Raw genomic sequence first — 16,518 nt, forward strand, 5'->3', positions numbered from 1 at the left:
CAGCCTCAGCAGAGTTTATCAATGTTAGTTAAGCTCTGAAAATCTGTTAAGGAAGCAAAATTATGTTTCAAAGGAACATAATGCCCTTGTAAAAGTGAATAAATGGAATATTCTCTATTAATTATGGCATATTTGTATGAAATTGGAATATGGATTTAGTAATAAGAAATTAACCATTAAGTTAATGTATTGAGTCAACATGTTATGATATTATTTCATTATTATGGGTTTTCACAGGGCAATATAACAGAAAATTTCCAGATCTTATGAATCATGAATACTCTGATGCGGCTGTAGAATCATTAGTTTCATTTAAGCTCAATACTTTATGCAAAGTTAAACTTTGGTGCTCTTCAATTTTCCTGCTACTTTTTAGGATAAAATGTAATTTTATTCTAGAAAGCTTCAACTTCCGTTAAATACGTGGTCTGTGTAATAAATGCACGAACTAGCACAATCTGGCAGCCATGATGGGGATTAAAGCCCCACCCACTAGCGGCGCTAGTTGCCTGAGACCCAATGAGCCATCTATGCTTGGTGAATTGTCTAGCTGAGCTTATGGTGCCAGTTATGTTAGTTTCTGTTATCCTTGTTTTTACTGTTTGTCGAAAATGGAAATTGACGAAATCACAGAGCAACAAAGCAACATCAAGTTTTTTGGGGAAGTGCAGTAAAAGTTATCAAGAAATTACTGGAATTTTGACAGCTATTTGTGGTGATAATGCTCCGAAGAAAACATCCATTTTCTAGTAGATTAAGCATTTTAAAGATAGCCGACGAGATGCCACGGAGGATGCATGTGGGATGACCATTAACCACCTGTGTTGACGACAACATTGATCATGTCTGGTCCCTTGTCCTTACGGATCATCGAAAAACTGTCCGAATGATAGCTGATGAACTGAATTTAGTAAAATCAACAGTGCACACTATTTTAACTGAACATGATGGATGGATCCTTCACCATGACAATGCACCTGCACACTTAAGCATTGATTGTTTGCCAGTTTCTGGCAAAAAATTCAATCACCATCCTTGATCATCTTCCTTATTCGCCAGATCTTGCCCCCTGTGACTTTTTCCTATTTTCAAAATGCAAAAATGTGATGAGGAGACATCCCTGGGAAGACGTGGACACAATAAAGCAGGAAATGATGAGAAAACTAAAAAGCCTAACTGCTGAGGACGTCCAAGGGTGCTTCAAACAGTGGAAAAGTAGATGGAATAAGTGCATAGCAACGAATGGAGAGTATTCTAAAGAGGACAAAATCGATGTAGACTAAATTTTGCAAAATAAAGTTTTTATGGCCTCAGTTCGAATATTTATTGGACAGAGTAGTATGTATACTAGAGTTAATGTAGATAATGTACATTTTTCTTTCCACAGCTGTTAAATTGTAAAAATTGTGTAGTGTTAGTTCATATTTAATGGTTAGACTGCATACCTTTTTTCAATCAGTTCAAACATTCCAGAGATTCCTACTGTCATGCCTGTGTCAACCCAGCCACCAGGTTGAATCAGTTTTTCCAAGCCTCTCCTGAAAAATAGAATGTGCATATTTTTTTAGATAAAATGATTGTTTAGATTTTATATATTTGCAAACCTATTATGCATAAATACAATTCAATTTCATGCGCAGCAATAAGTATAGTTAGGAATTCACTAGAGTATATATATTAGCACTTCAATCCACGTTTAGAAATCCTGTTTCTACCTCTACCAATATTCCCATTTGTCCCAGCATTCTTTCACTGGAAAAATGCATTGCCTGAGTGGTGCTAGTGGCCCTGAAGAAATAATTTTAGAAAAATAAGATATTTGTAAAATTGTAGCAAGTTACATGCATGAATCCCTGCTCCATTTAAAGGTAGGCATATTCAAAAAAATCCTGACTTGAAGGTTATTTTGGGGGACTCACTTCCTTTTCCTAATGCACACAATATATCAATTAAATTCTTGGTAACATTTACTGCCCTTGCCCAGTTCTTTTCCCTTTTCTGTCACCTTTATGCATTGTTTCATTACATATCTGTTCCTGAGACTTGCAATATTCCTCCTCTTGCTAATCTGTTTCACTACGTACATTTATTATATTCTTAAACACACTCTAAAACCGTTTACTGGTGTCTCACATATGTTGGTGATTCATCCTTCACCAATTCTCTCAAAACAACCAAACCAGTGTGGCACACTCCTATATTTACCCCATGTATGAGAGTAATTTGAAAAGTTCTCGAGATGGAATAGAAATAAACAACTTGCCTCAGTCAAACTTTTTCATTTTTCAATGTAGTCAATTTAGTAATGTAGTTCATTGTAGTCTCACTGTAATGCTTTTGATCCAGCAAATTTCCAATGTTTTGATCCTATCTCTAAAATTAGATTTTCTTCAGGGCTGCAAAATACCTGTCTACTTTGACAGTTTGAAGAGAATTTCTGTCCACCGAGGAAAATGTTGAGCTTGTGGAAGGGATGAAAATCTGATGGAACTAAATCAGGTGAATAAGGCTGGTGTGGCAACAGTTCCTATCGTAGTTCACATATTTTTGCCATGACAAGGGCACGTGTGTAGTCTTGGCCTTCGGTCTTTTTTCATGCATCTTTTGCTGTAGTTGGTCCAGGAGGTTAGCATAGTATTACCAAGTAATTGTTTTACCAGTTGGAAGATAATCTAGCAGCAGAATCCCTTTTGCATCCCAGAAAACTGAAACCATCACTTTTCTGGCCGACCATATTGCCTTTGCTTTCTTTGGTGGTGGTGAATCAACATGTTTCCACTGCTTTGACTGTTTTGTCTCTGAGGTATAGTTTTTTTTAGTATATCAATCCTAGGATTGGTATACTGCAGCACATATCTGAGTTATAGTAGTGGACCCAAATTTCATCTGTGGTCACAAACCAGTGTGGAAAATCTTGTTGGTAGCTCTTAAAATTTTCTCATATCCAATTCCACTGTTAAAATGTGATATGCCTACAGCTTCAGCGATTTCTTCCACTTTCAGTTGGCGATCCTTCATGACTATTTCATGCACTTTTGCAATAATTTCTGGGGTAGTCACACATTTTGGCCGACCGCTACATGGATCATCATCTAAGTCTGTCCCGATCAAACTTAGACTTATTTGTCCACTTGGCAACGGTTGAATATGAAGGAGCTGAGTTCCCCAGTGTATTCTGAAAGTCAACATGAATTTCCTTTGCTTTCATACCTATCTTTACGAAGTATTAAATCACTGCTCAATTACCAATTTTTTCCATCTTCACAAATCACTACACAGGAATAACAACAGAGAGGCATCTGCACCACATCTCTTCCTAGAGCACCAACTCATTACTTCTTTACTCATTAAGAGTTACGTGATACTTCACTAGAAACTCATTGAGCAAGCACTGACATATGGTGTTGATTCCAAAAAACTTTCAAACTACCCTTGTACTCTCTTTCAAGTACCCAATTAACATTAAGTTCATCTCATGCCAACTTTTGATAACAGTTTTCATAGGACATATTTCCTGGCTTGATTGATGAAGAATAAAGCATGCCAACAGTAACTGAAATTTCAATAGAAACTCTACCAAAAGAAAAGTTCTCATTGTAAGAGAAACCATCAAGTATGTGAATAACAATTAATTATTGACTTTGACCTTGAACAATATTCAACTTTCAGCTAGAAGGAAAAAAAAACTTCTAAAACATAAACATAGATTCTATTTGGTATCAACTCATCTATATAAATCTTTAAAAAAGAAGAATTATTGATGTTTCAAAATGCTTGTCAGAAGCTAATAGTTCAAATATCTTAGGGAATATTTTCATGTGTTGCTTAAATATATTAAGTTACTGTGCTAATGGAGGTGGAGTGTCTACAATTGAGAGTGACAGTTCAAATTTGGTATTATATGTACACTCTTTAGATAGCATATGGTGGCAGTAATCCACTCACATTCTTTGTAACATTCATGGAAACCTCATGATCCTGCTGGGCCATGTGAAGGAGCCAGTCACTTGTGGTGGCCAGGCCAATGCCACTGTAGCATAGCTATTGGTAAGGGTTTACCCTTTGTGTTCTTCTTTTAGCACCTTTACCTTAGCCATGCTTAATATAGGTATTCAGGGACATGGGAGTTGTCTGGAGATGTTAACTCGCCTCATTCTCCTTTATCTCATCAACAGACAGTTGGAAAGACTGGGCTTTTGTGTCAGGGTCATAGCATTTTAGACCCATGACTCATCTCCAGTTACCAATTTTAGAAAACCTGGGTCATTGTTTGCAGCTTAGAGCAAATCCCCTGCAACTGCACTGAGAAATTCTTGACGTTAAGATAAAAAAGAATGTGACAAGGTAGCTAATGACCTTTCCAAAAAAGGACTTTGTGGATTGTTTTGAAAAGTGGAAGAGATGCTGGTATAAGTGCGCTAAGTCCCAAGAGAAGTACTTTGAAGGGGTCTAAGGCTTCATTATTCTTAGGCTAGTAGGCTAGTTTTCTCAAAATATTGCATGGCTGGATATCTTCTGGACAGAATTGTATGCATTAGGAATTGCACTAGTGATGAATTCAAAGCATTTAATGCCTGGATAGACCACTTTGAATTTCTTTAGAATAAAACTATCAGTGGGAAAATCAGTATGAAGATTTGAGGAGTTCCATACTTGGATCAGAGAGTCAATGTTATGAAATGCAGATGACTCTGTAAATATAGATGAACTCCAGTGTCTATGAGACTTGCCTCTCCTTCCATTTCAAACTATTTCAGCCTAAGAACTAGATTTCAGAAAGGAACCTTGCCATGGAGGAAAAAATTAAAGGTATCCCATATTACTAAAGATTATTTTCTGCAGGTCCTGCAAATAGTGAATATTTTCATTTTACTGCCTCAACCCATTATTCCCCCACCAATGGATAATAGAGAATTTTCCCTGTGGTTCCATATGTGGACAGTAAAAACATTTAATAGGTTGAAAAACTTACGAGTTGATTGCCAGCAGGTAGAGGAAATGTGGAGCAAGAAGCTTGAATATTGGGTGTGAGGGTGATAGATGCCTGTGTGTGCAAACACATATTCCTTCCATTAGCAGGTGGGTGAGACCCAGGTGTGTTGAGGACTGGTGATGCTGAGCTTCTGCCATGTTGAAGTACATCTTCGCCAGAATCCATGTGTATTTTGGGTCATTTGGCAGGAATACCTTGAATTTGAAGTAAGGAAGGTGTTTAAAGTAAAATATGTTCTCATAATACCAGTTTCTAACTAGTACAAATTCATCAAGTAATTTCCCTATTTTTCTCAGCTGTTAATGTGCCGAATGAAATAATCTTTGCTGAGCATTCTACATTGAAATGTCTTTTACATTAGAATTTTGTTCATTGCTTGAAATCTCTCCTGCATGATACTGACAGCAAGGAGCCCTGCTGTGTTGTTGCAACAGATTCAATTTTTGGGAATTTAAGTAGTGTGGGTAGTGCAAACCATTTAAACAATTATATTTTGAACATAGTTAAAATGTTGTATGATAAAGATGAACCATTTTAATTACCAGCCTGCATTTAAAATGTCAAGCTTTAATGCATAATTTGTGCTTTATCATAAATATGAAATTATGAAGCATATGCAGAACGCTGTTATTTCTCTTAACCCAAAAATACATCAAGCAATTGTAATAACAGTAATATATACTGTTGTATATCAAATATGGTATTTTATGATTAATGGCTGGCATTAAAGAATCGATTTGTACTCATCACTTCAAAGTGACTATTCACTTAACATCAGACTATTTACTATTATAAGGTCATTATTAATTGTCAGTTCAAAATTTGAGTATTAAATATTCTAAGAAGTTCAAGTTTTTGCAAGGAATCACTATACACACAATTAAATCTGCATTAGGCACCTTTGTGTGTGGTGATATCATGAAATCTCAACTAAATGCACAAAATTAACTGATAACTACTTACACAATTTTCAGGTCCTTTCATTTGATTAAGTTGGATGGCAATAGGCATAAGGTTGTTTGCTTTATTCAGGTAGAACAGGGCCACTGGAGCAACTAGAGGCTTGAAATTCAAAGAAGAGGAACATTAGTAACAGAGCTCAGAAAAAGGTTTTGCCTTCAACAATTATGAATTTTAAGAATCATATATCATATAATTTTCTTGCGAATAAAAATCTTCCTGTTGAAATAAAATTATGACAACTTTTTATCTAAAGCAATTATCATTTAATGCAGAAGTTACAGTATGTCATAATTATCCTATTTTAATACCTCTGCTGTGTGATGAAGCATCAAGATCATATCTCTACTTCCGTTGCCCAAATGTTAGTAATTATAATAAATTCACCGGCAGAAATGTTACACTTATTTGATTTTTTATGCAAAAATTGCAATCAGAAATTATTCATGATCAAAGTCATCTTTGTGCAAAACAAACTTCCTTCTTTAAACCTTTACAATTATTTACCTAAGTTTGTTTGAATATTGCTCCTACTAGGTGGACGTTGATGCTTTTTGATAATTTGACACCTCTAAATCATGTGGTATCTTACTTGTTGAATTATGTGGCGGCATTGATTAATTTTTTTTATCCAAATATATGCAAAAATTGTTTTTGAGGGATACTATCCATTTCCATGATCAGCAGAGTTGTGAAGTTCAGTATGGTTTATATCCTGTGCATTGACCAAGTGGCATAGATTGAGTTTTTGCCATCTTGGGTGATCCCTAAAATTTGCCTCATAGACTTCATTTCCAAGGTTTTCATTTTCACCCAATTCAGGCTAAATAACTCTGGTTCCCAGACCACAGCAGTGTACCAAATAGGCCACCCCATCCAACCCACACAAGTAATCGAACCAAAATGTGAAATTGCGGCATAACTGAATTCTTTAATAGGAACACAAAACTCACCTAATTAAGAGTTGATCAATTATTTGCTTCAACTGCTTAGCTAGGCTACTAGACATTATAAAACCAGAAGTTAGGTCTAGCAAATACCTAGAAAATGAAGTCTCACAGAGATGCTGTATTTAGTCTAAAAGAAATGATTAATAATGAGTGAGGTTCAACTCATTGTTAAAGCTATTACCACAAATCAGAGCTGCAGATTAGTGAAAAATAATTATTATTTTTATGTATAGTATATTATCATCAGGGTTTGTTTTCACCCATGAATCGATGTTGATAGCATCTTCTATCTAAGTATTATAATGATGATGTTTTACAACCAAGCCTTGGAACTTGTTTGATACTTTAATCAAAGTTGACTTCAGGGACTTTAGGTTTGACCTATATCTTGTATACGCCACATCGGTGATTTGAAGACAACACTGTGAGTTTGTTTATTTTGTTTTCACGATGGCAGCATTTTGGTCATGGTGTTCAAGTTATTGGGGACAGGAGTTAAGTTCCACCCTTGGTACCTTTGATGTGACTTCACTAATATTTGCCATCAACACATCATTTATGTACATCAAACTCAGCACTCAATCTGCCGACAATATTTTGACACTTAAGGTACTCCAAATCAAAATTTGAATTACCCCAGGTTTCTGAAAATTTCATCAGAGTGTCACTGGAGAATTTTATCCATTAGAAGTTAACTGGACTTACTGTCTACAATTAATTCCTTTCTTGCCTTCTGATAATTAAACCAATGACTTTGCAGCTCACCCAAGTATAACACAAACAATGTACCCCAATGCACTTCAGCACTCCATAATATAATATTGGACTACATCACAATGTAGCAAAATGAGTTCTTTCATTGTCATGAGTTGTTCTAGAAACTAATCAAATATTTTAATACTGGATGTTCATAATTTCCTCGTCATTTGATCAGAACAAATTAAACTTTTGTTTTCCAGTAATTTGTTCTGAGGAAGGTATATTTAACATGTGCCCTCATGGGTCATAAAGATATCCTATGTTAAAAGAGTTTCTAATATATGATAAATAATCCTGTTTTTTTTATAATATCTTTCAACATAACTATGCCTTGGGAGTAATTAGTGTTCAAAGTCCCAATATTGTTTAAAATTATCATTTTGAAGAAAATGCCTCGACTTGTATCCATATTGTATTTGTTCGTATCTCAGTTTGAAGCTGATTAATAGCTGCAAAGAACGATTTTGTATTAATTATAATTGAATTAAACACAAGGTTCAAGTTTCATGACAAACTTCTTGGATATTTTGATAAATTATAATTTTGGAATTTTTTTCCATGCAATGAATACTGCTTTTTTCCAAAACATCTTAAACTTCCTTTCCTATACTTGGACAATTTGACATCAATATGATCACATTTTATAATGATATTTTAGTGACATAAGGAGCTTTGCTAATTATAAACATGACTTCAATGCAACTCTAATTTTTATTAGTGATAGATCAAGTTTAATTTGATAATCACCGAGTTAATGGAAAGAGAATTTATATCCCTATCCAAACTTGAACCTCCTTCGATGTGCATGGTCTAACTTACCATCCCGGTATCCTTGCATTTTATTCCATCCAGTATTTCCAGGTCGATAATGAATATCTTGTTCTTTTGAATAGCCTCATCCAAGGAAAAACCCTCAAGAAATGGTTTAACCATTTCAGGAGACACACCAAGCCTATAATAAAAATAATAACAAGTTTAATGAGTGAAGGGGATATCATTTTCAAAAAAAGTTTACAAAATAACAAATTTTAAATACTTCAAGGAAATATAATTGCAATCTGAATGAAGAACATGGTAAAGAACACAATTGCAATAAAATATTTTTAAAATATCACAAATTGCAACAAAATTAGGTCACCACACTCATTATTATTATTACTTTTTATTTGCACAAAGATCATAATACAAAAATATCAGGTGGTTGGTGTATGTACATGATATAAGGCACGTCAAAAAGCAGTAAAGACACAGGTTCAATTAAAATACAAGAAAAATGGTACCCACAGTTACATAACATTTGGCACAAACCCATGAACATTGACTGAAATATGAAACATCAATTTAGAAAAATTATTGATCATTAATGTGAGTAAGTAAGTAAGTAAGTAAGTAAGTAATTTTATTTGCCCAGCAGATTTGTACAATTGTAAAAAACAAGCACAGATATAGGACACGTCAATGTTATAAAGAAATGATAAATACTAAGTACATGTTTAAATACAAAGAAACTCATGGGACAAGAAGTTCATTAATAGAATAAAACATTTTACAGAGTAAATATTTCTGAAGGTTGAGCTTAAATATAGGCAGCTTATGTTGTGCTTTCAGTTCTTTAGGAAGTTTATTAAAAATCTTGAGGCCCATATGTTTAGGTCCATGGGCGGTGGTACAGGTTCTGACAAAGTTTTGGTGGAGGTCAGCAGAATGCCTTGTGTTATAATTGTGGACGTTGGCATTGGAAAGATAACTAGAGAAGTTGCTTTTGACATACAAAGATGCGCAATACATATACACGCAGGGGATGGGTAAAATTTTCAATTTTTTAAAGAGGGGACGACAGGATGCTGCATGAGTAGCAAAGCAAATAAGTCGGATGATCCGTTTTTGAATTTTAAATATAATATTTGCATTAGGTGTAGGGCCCCATAAAAGAATACTATAAACAACATGAGAGTAAAATTCACTAAAATAAAGAGACAATAAGACCTCAGTATTGACGGTATGCCTAATGAATCTGATAAGATGACAGAGTGAACTCAACTTATTACGAAGTTTGAGAATATGGTCATCCCAAGACAGACGACTGTCAACAGAGATGCCTAGAAAACATGATTTACTTTTTTGTACAATAAGTTTGTTATCAATATTTACAGTTATGCAAGCAGCTGATTTATTCTTATTAGCAAAGTAAATTAAAGAAGATTTACTAACATTGAGGAGGAGGGAATTGAGGAGACACCACTCATGTAACAGCTGGGTAACGGAAACAGAGGTTAATATTAGTGTGTCTACAGAGGAGGCAGACACGAGGACATTTGTGTCATCAGCATAGACGACAGGCAGCACGCCTGGTACAGAGTTCAGTAATGTTGGTAGATCATTTACGTACATAAGGAACAAGATTGGGCCCAGGACAGATCCCTGGGGTACACCACATAGAACACTTTTTACTGGAGAAAGGAACTCTCTTCCTTGTTTACTTAAGGCTACACATTGTTTTCTGTCCAGGAGATAGGATCTAACCCAGTCTAGGGAAGTCCCTCTTATTCCCAGGCATTCAATTTTTCGAAGTAAGAGGTTGTGATTGACAGCATCAAACGCCTTCGAAAAATCGAAAAATAAGGCAAGAGATTCAGATCTATTGTCAAGATCAGAAGTTATTTTGTTAACTGCTTGATATATAGCTGTAGATGTAGACCTGAGTTTCCTGAAACCATGTTGGTTGGGAGAAAGTAAGTTATGGGATTCCAGAAATAATATTAAGCGATTGTAAAAAATCAATTCGAATATTTTACCGAATTGGTTGAGCAATGAAATGGGCCGATAAGAATTCATATCATCTTTAGGTCCTTTGCCCTTGTAAAGGGGCAAGACTTTCGCTACTTTCAAGGTGGCAGGGAATTTCCCTACCTTTAGAGATTTGTTAATTAAAAATAATAATGGATGCTTAATTGCCTCGTAAGATTTCTTAAAAATAGTGGCTGGTATTCCATCAAGACCTGCAGAGTATTTATTACTAATTTTGGACATTGCCTTAGTTAATTCATGTTCCGAACAGGGATATAAGAATAGCGAGTTACAAGAGTTGGAAATAAGGGGATATTTGCCACTGTTACACTGATTTGTAGGAGTTATCTGAGATAGGTAATGTTCATTGAGGGAGGATGCCATCTGTATAGTATTTTGATTGAGCTTTCCAGAAGTATTACGAAGTACAATGTCAGAGTTGACATTTGAGATAGATTTGGATTCATTAATAATTTTCCAGGCTTCCCTAGATTTGTTAGAGGCATTAGTAATTCGGGAATTGTTATATGATCGTTTGGCATTGTAAAGAATAGTCCTGTATTCCTTTTTCATAGTGGAGTATTCGTGTTGACTGAAGGAGTCAGTTTTATTTCTAAAATATGCTGCTAAATCTTTCATGTACCTTGCAAGATTACGAATTTCATCGGTAACCCAGGGTTTCTTATTATGATATAAAACTGAGGTTTTGAACCTAATTGGCCCAATGGGAAAACAGAAATTGAAGTATTCAAGGTAAGTAGAATAGAAGTAGAGAAAGTTGTCGTCAAAACAGTAATCGCTGTAAACATTCGACCAGTCATGGGAGCTTAGCGGCTCAAAGAAGTTAGAAATATTCTCATCGGAAAATTTTCTTCTGAAAATGGTCTTGCTGTTACTATTATCACTGAAAGTGAAAGTGGCTAGAAGAGGAAAATGGTCAGAAATATGAGACTCGATTGTTACGGTTTCAGATAACTCTGCACTGGAATTTGTAAGAACTACATCTAGAAGAGTAGAAGTAGTTCTGCAAACTCTAGTGGCATCCATATTAGTAACAGAAAGGCCAAAGGAAGACAGAATGTCGAACAGATCATATTTAGCTTTAGAGCTTTCTAGTAGGTTGCAGTTGAAGTCGCCAGTTATAATCAGCATCGGGTTAGGAATAGACTTATGGATTAATTCCAACAATGTATAAAATTTAGAAAGGAACACGTCAAAATCACTGGCTGGAGAACGATAAATCGTAACAATTATATAATCACGATTGTTTCCTTTGATACGAGACAGACTGGACTCGAACAGGTGATCTTCATTAAGGGGATTGGAGAACTGGATAAGTGGCACTGAGGAATATGTCAGTCTCACAGACACTAGGATTAATACACCACCATTTTTACTTGTTGCTCGGCAAAAAGCATCGGCGAGAACGTAACCAGTAAGTCGGAACAAAAGCAGTTCCCCCTTCTGAAGCCAGTGCTCATTTACACAAATCACATCAGGGTTATGTTCACTCGTAAATACTTCAAGGTCAATCAGTTTATTGCGCAAACACTGAATGTTAATATGGAGAATCTTTAATTGCGTAGTTATCCTGCCGCAATTTCCGGGCGGAGTCTCCGAAAAGAATAGTTTCCGATACAGATATTTTTTGGCCAGAACTCTGGGGTAAGGAGCTTTTCACGTAAATCTTGATTCACAGACAAATGAAAGGAGGCGTAATTGCCTCTGGTTACCTTAAGTTGCTCAATGTCTACAGCAGAATCAAGAAGATCCGGCAAATTAACCCTCAGATAGGACATGATTTCGTCTTTCGTCGTGTCAGGAAGAAAATTCCAGACATGAACATGAGAACGCCGCGAGATGCCGGAGATAGAGCTCTTGTTATTGGAGGAGCCCATAATGGGTGGTCGGCGTCGCCGCCTTTTCACTTCAATGAAGCCGTCGTCAGGAGAACTGGAAGCAGGACTAGGTGAAACAGCTACACTCGGCTGAGATATGATCGCTTCAGAAGAAGTTTCAGATGATAGGGAGGTAGGCTGTTGAACGCAGGGCATGGCAGGCTCCGCAGATGCATTCTGCCGTTTAAAGCCTCGCGTGAACGGACGATTGTGGATGCGTGTTACCTCGGAACACGATGTCACTTGGCCAAGAGTGCCTGGAGTGGGTTTATCAGAGTTTTGGCGGATAGCAGAGGAGACCACACATTTATCACTCAAAGCAATAACTTCACGATCAGCTTTCAGCTTCACTAGTTCTCGCTTCAGAAATTCAATGTCCGACGCCATGTTAGAAATTTTGACGTCGGACGCTCGACAGAAAAAACACTTCCAAAATAGATCACGGCACTCCAATAACGCCTTTAGTGGCAGGTCCTTAAGTCCGGTGCACTTAGGATGAAAAAACCTTGTGCAGTAATCGCAGCAGATTAGTTTATCAGTGTGTTCGAAGTGTTTTTTACAGACATCACACGAGAGCATAACAACATTGGACGCCATCTTGGAAAAAAAAAAAACTAGAACTGTGAACTAGACTATGACCATTGCTATAAAATAAGAGTATAAACTTACTGGTCAGGAATATTGTTTAGATATTCAACAACCGAGTAGAACATATTACATTGTAGATATCTTTTTAATTTATGCCTGAATGCAGTAGTTCCTTTAGTATCATTTATTGTTTTGGGTTATATAATCTGATGTCCATTTCATTGGGTTCTAATTTCAATGCTTTAATTCTTATGTTCCCATAATGGAGGTTGGGCCTTCCTCTGGTGAAATGATGATGATAGTCAGAGTTAAGAGAATAGTTGCCAATGTTATTTTTTAAGTACAAAATTAAAAACATAATGTAGAGGCACGGGAGTGGTAGCAAATTTTGTTCATGGAAAATAGGCCTTGATGGAAAATAGTGAGGTTGCTCTGTTATTATTCTAATAACTTTCTTTTGCATTTAAAGATGGCTGGAGAAATAGCAGCTGATCCCCATAATATTATACTACAGGTTATATTTGAATACATTTCCCCAAAGCATAAATTGAGTTGTACAGGTTTCCTTGCAGCCTCATACAGGTGTCATAATAGCAAGTTGAACTGAGCTTATTTTGAGGGGCTTTTACATGCATATCCCAAGAAATATTTGCTCCCTTAGAAATGCCTAGAAATTTACATTCCATTACATGCTCAATGGATTGGTCATTAATTTGTACCAGCAGATTATCTGTGACATTCTTATTGTGTGTAAAGTGTACTATTTTACTTTTATTTACATTTAAGTCTAGAAGGTCATCTGTTCACCACTTGTTTATTGCAAGTGTGACTGACTTTGATTTTTCCATGAGGCTGGGATATGTTTGTGTTGATATTATTACATTAGTGTCATCAGCATATAACCACCACCACCATATAATAGCACCACATAGATGGTGGTGTTACTCTCAGGGATACTAAGTTTTGGGAGAGCGGGGTGTGAATTTTCTTCCCTCTACAATCATTAATTATTTCCTATGCAGTTTTGGACTTATTATTGGAATGAATTAACTTATCATCATTATAAGTTCTTTTAGTTTTAGAAATTAGCTTACAGTAGTGCTTTTGAAATTCCTTATAGAGTAACCTTTGTTTATGATTGTTAGAACTTTAACTGGATATAGCATGTTTTTTAAGGATAGTTGAGTAGTGACGGATCTCATCAGTTAGCCATGGCTTACATTTTGTTCTATGAAATATTTTCTGATGCTAATTGGAAAACACAATTCAAAATTATGTCTGCAAATTAAATGAAAGCAATTGAAGCCTTCATCTACTGATTTAGAATCATTGACATTGTCCCAGTTTTGGGACTGTAGAAGGAGCAGAAGATGCTCAATATTTCTGTGTGTAAAATACAGCCTAAGGTGAGCTTTATCATTTATGCTCTCCATTGGTAGACTAACATCTATACTTATTTTCACCATTCTATGGTCTGATATGCCTTGGTCACAAACAGTTGTTACTACTTTTTCTTGGTTGAGCTTAGTCACAGCATAATCAATTATGGTGGAGGATGTGGGAGTGACTCTAGTAGGATTATTATTAAAGCATTGCATGCAGTAAGTTTTGAAAAAAATCAGTAACTCAAATCTGTGAGGGGAGTCAACTAAGAGATTATAGTTGAGGTCACCCTTCAATACAAGTATCTGATTGCTTGCATATAAGTAACAAAAGAGTTGGTCCAGTTTTTTATTAAATGCATGTAAATCCCCAGGTGATGGTTGATTGATGGAGATGAGCACAAGCAACCCTACTGGAGTTTCACGGAAAAACACTGCACATTCAAAAGTTTTTCCTTCCTTCACAGGAGCATCCATTTACTTTTGGCCACTAATCCATTTTATCCTGTATGCAGTACGGTAGAATGAGGACACTAGAGAGTAATTTGGATGTCATGTTCAAATATATTCTTGGAATAAGATTGTTTTCAAATGATTTTCTTCAAATGGCCATTGTTAGCATCATAGAATTCATACTCTTAAAGATGGGTTAAATAATCAAAATTGTAATACATATTTCTCTCTCTTTTATGGCAAAAATATGGACAGATTTAAAGAGTACTAACAGTATAGAAATTGGATTAAGAATAATTTATTAGATATAGTTGAAGCAAAAGGAACTCTAAAAAGATAAAAGTGGCAGTGGAAGTAGAGCATTTAATATATTTACTTAGAACACAATGTAAAAGTACGGGTCCAAAATACTTTCTCCTAAAATGGAGAGAACTTGGACTGAGGGATGCTATTAACTCACTATAATCACCATTATTCCAAGGAATACAAAATTTATAGGGGATTGGGATGGTATGGTGGCTAACACTCAGGCTTCCCAATCAAGAGGGCCTGGGTCAAGTCCAGGAGACAGCAAATATTTTTCAGCAGTATCATAGTCCCTACTTGAGATGCTTTCAGGAGAGTACTTTGAGTGAGTACGCAGTCCGTCGGATGTGACATTAAACTGCGGACCCCTTGGCGCCTTTTGGCAAGAGTAGCCTGATGCCAGCACCGGGTTTCTCTCCACCCTTCCTTTTCCATCCATCCCTAATGGTGCCAATGACCTTAGCTCTTGGTTGCCTCCAATAAAAACTACTACTGCAAAATTTATTGGCAGTCATTCTTAAGAATGTGCTTTAAACACACTAAGGGCCAGGGCATGGAACAATATTACATAGTATGTAGGTCTTACAAGGGAGACATAATAATCTAACATAATGATAACTATAATTTTGTCTTGGAACTCCATTTTGTAGTGTATACAACACTGGAGAGTTTGGAAAAAATGAGATTCATAGTTTGCAAGTCTCTTTAAATTTGTTTCTGAATAGTTATAGCAACAGGTAATGCTAAAGCATCCATTATTTTTTTATGTATTTTGTTTATATATCTGTATTACTGAAATGCTCAGCAGTATTTCTTAAGAATGGAATCATGTTTCTTAATTTATGTAAAAAACAAACTCTTCTTCTGCCATCCATCTGTTGCCTTTTCACATGAAATGGAAGTAGAAAAAAGTTGGTGGCAAAAGGATAAATTTAATTCCTGCTCAATGTAGACTTTGTGGAAGACTTGAAGGTAAGTATGGTGTATACTTTCATGCATATTGCCGTAATTGCTTGTCAACTCCATAAATTTGATAATTCTAATAGCCTGAATTGTATTATCAAATCCTTTCAGTTTTGTAACAGGGCCTCGGAGGGATAAAAAGAACCATTCCCCAGCCTATCCCTTTTTCCAAAGTCTGAAGATCAGACATGAAAAATAAACTCAGGTCAGTTCTAGTCCATAAATTTGTAAGACTTGCAAAGCTTTAGGAAATACTTGCAGAGCTCATACATATTTTGTCCATGACTCTAAATCATATGCTACTTACTTATCTGGAATTTTTTTGCAAAGTGTTATAAGAACTGCATTGACTCCCTGCACTCTCTGCATTCCAAACCATTCATCTTCCATCCACAAATTAGCTGCCTGAAAAGACATTTTATTTGATCATTTTTTTATATATTTGCACGAAAAAAATTGTCTCTTGTTCTCAAGAGTTA

At 35.8% G+C, this 16,518-nt stretch overlaps 1 protein-coding gene across 1 annotated transcript in view; it reads right to left on the reverse strand.

The window, feature by feature from the left end:
- Positions 1–16,518, reverse strand: part of LOC139698084 (polyunsaturated fatty acid 5-lipoxygenase-like) — an 89,632-nt gene that overhangs the window by 5,695 nt on the left and 67,419 nt on the right. Inside the window, exons 4-8 of the mRNA XM_071596978.1 lie at positions 16,347–16,444; positions 8,482–8,614; positions 5,957–6,055; positions 4,973–5,187; positions 1,446–1,538 (exon numbers count right to left, since the gene is read on the reverse strand). Of these exons, the coding sequence (XP_071453079.1) occupies positions 1,446–1,538; positions 4,973–5,187; positions 5,957–6,055; positions 8,482–8,614; positions 16,347–16,444 (638 nt within the window). The remainder of the gene's footprint in view (positions 1–1,445; positions 1,539–4,972; positions 5,188–5,956; positions 6,056–8,481; positions 8,615–16,346; positions 16,445–16,518) is intronic.

This window comes from Hetaerina americana, unplaced genomic scaffold, assembly GCF_022747635.1.
Source record: "Hetaerina americana unplaced genomic scaffold, ioHetAmer1.1.p SCAF_8, whole genome shotgun sequence".
NCBI classification, from domain to species: domain Eukaryota; kingdom Metazoa; phylum Arthropoda; class Insecta; order Odonata; family Calopterygidae; genus Hetaerina; species Hetaerina americana.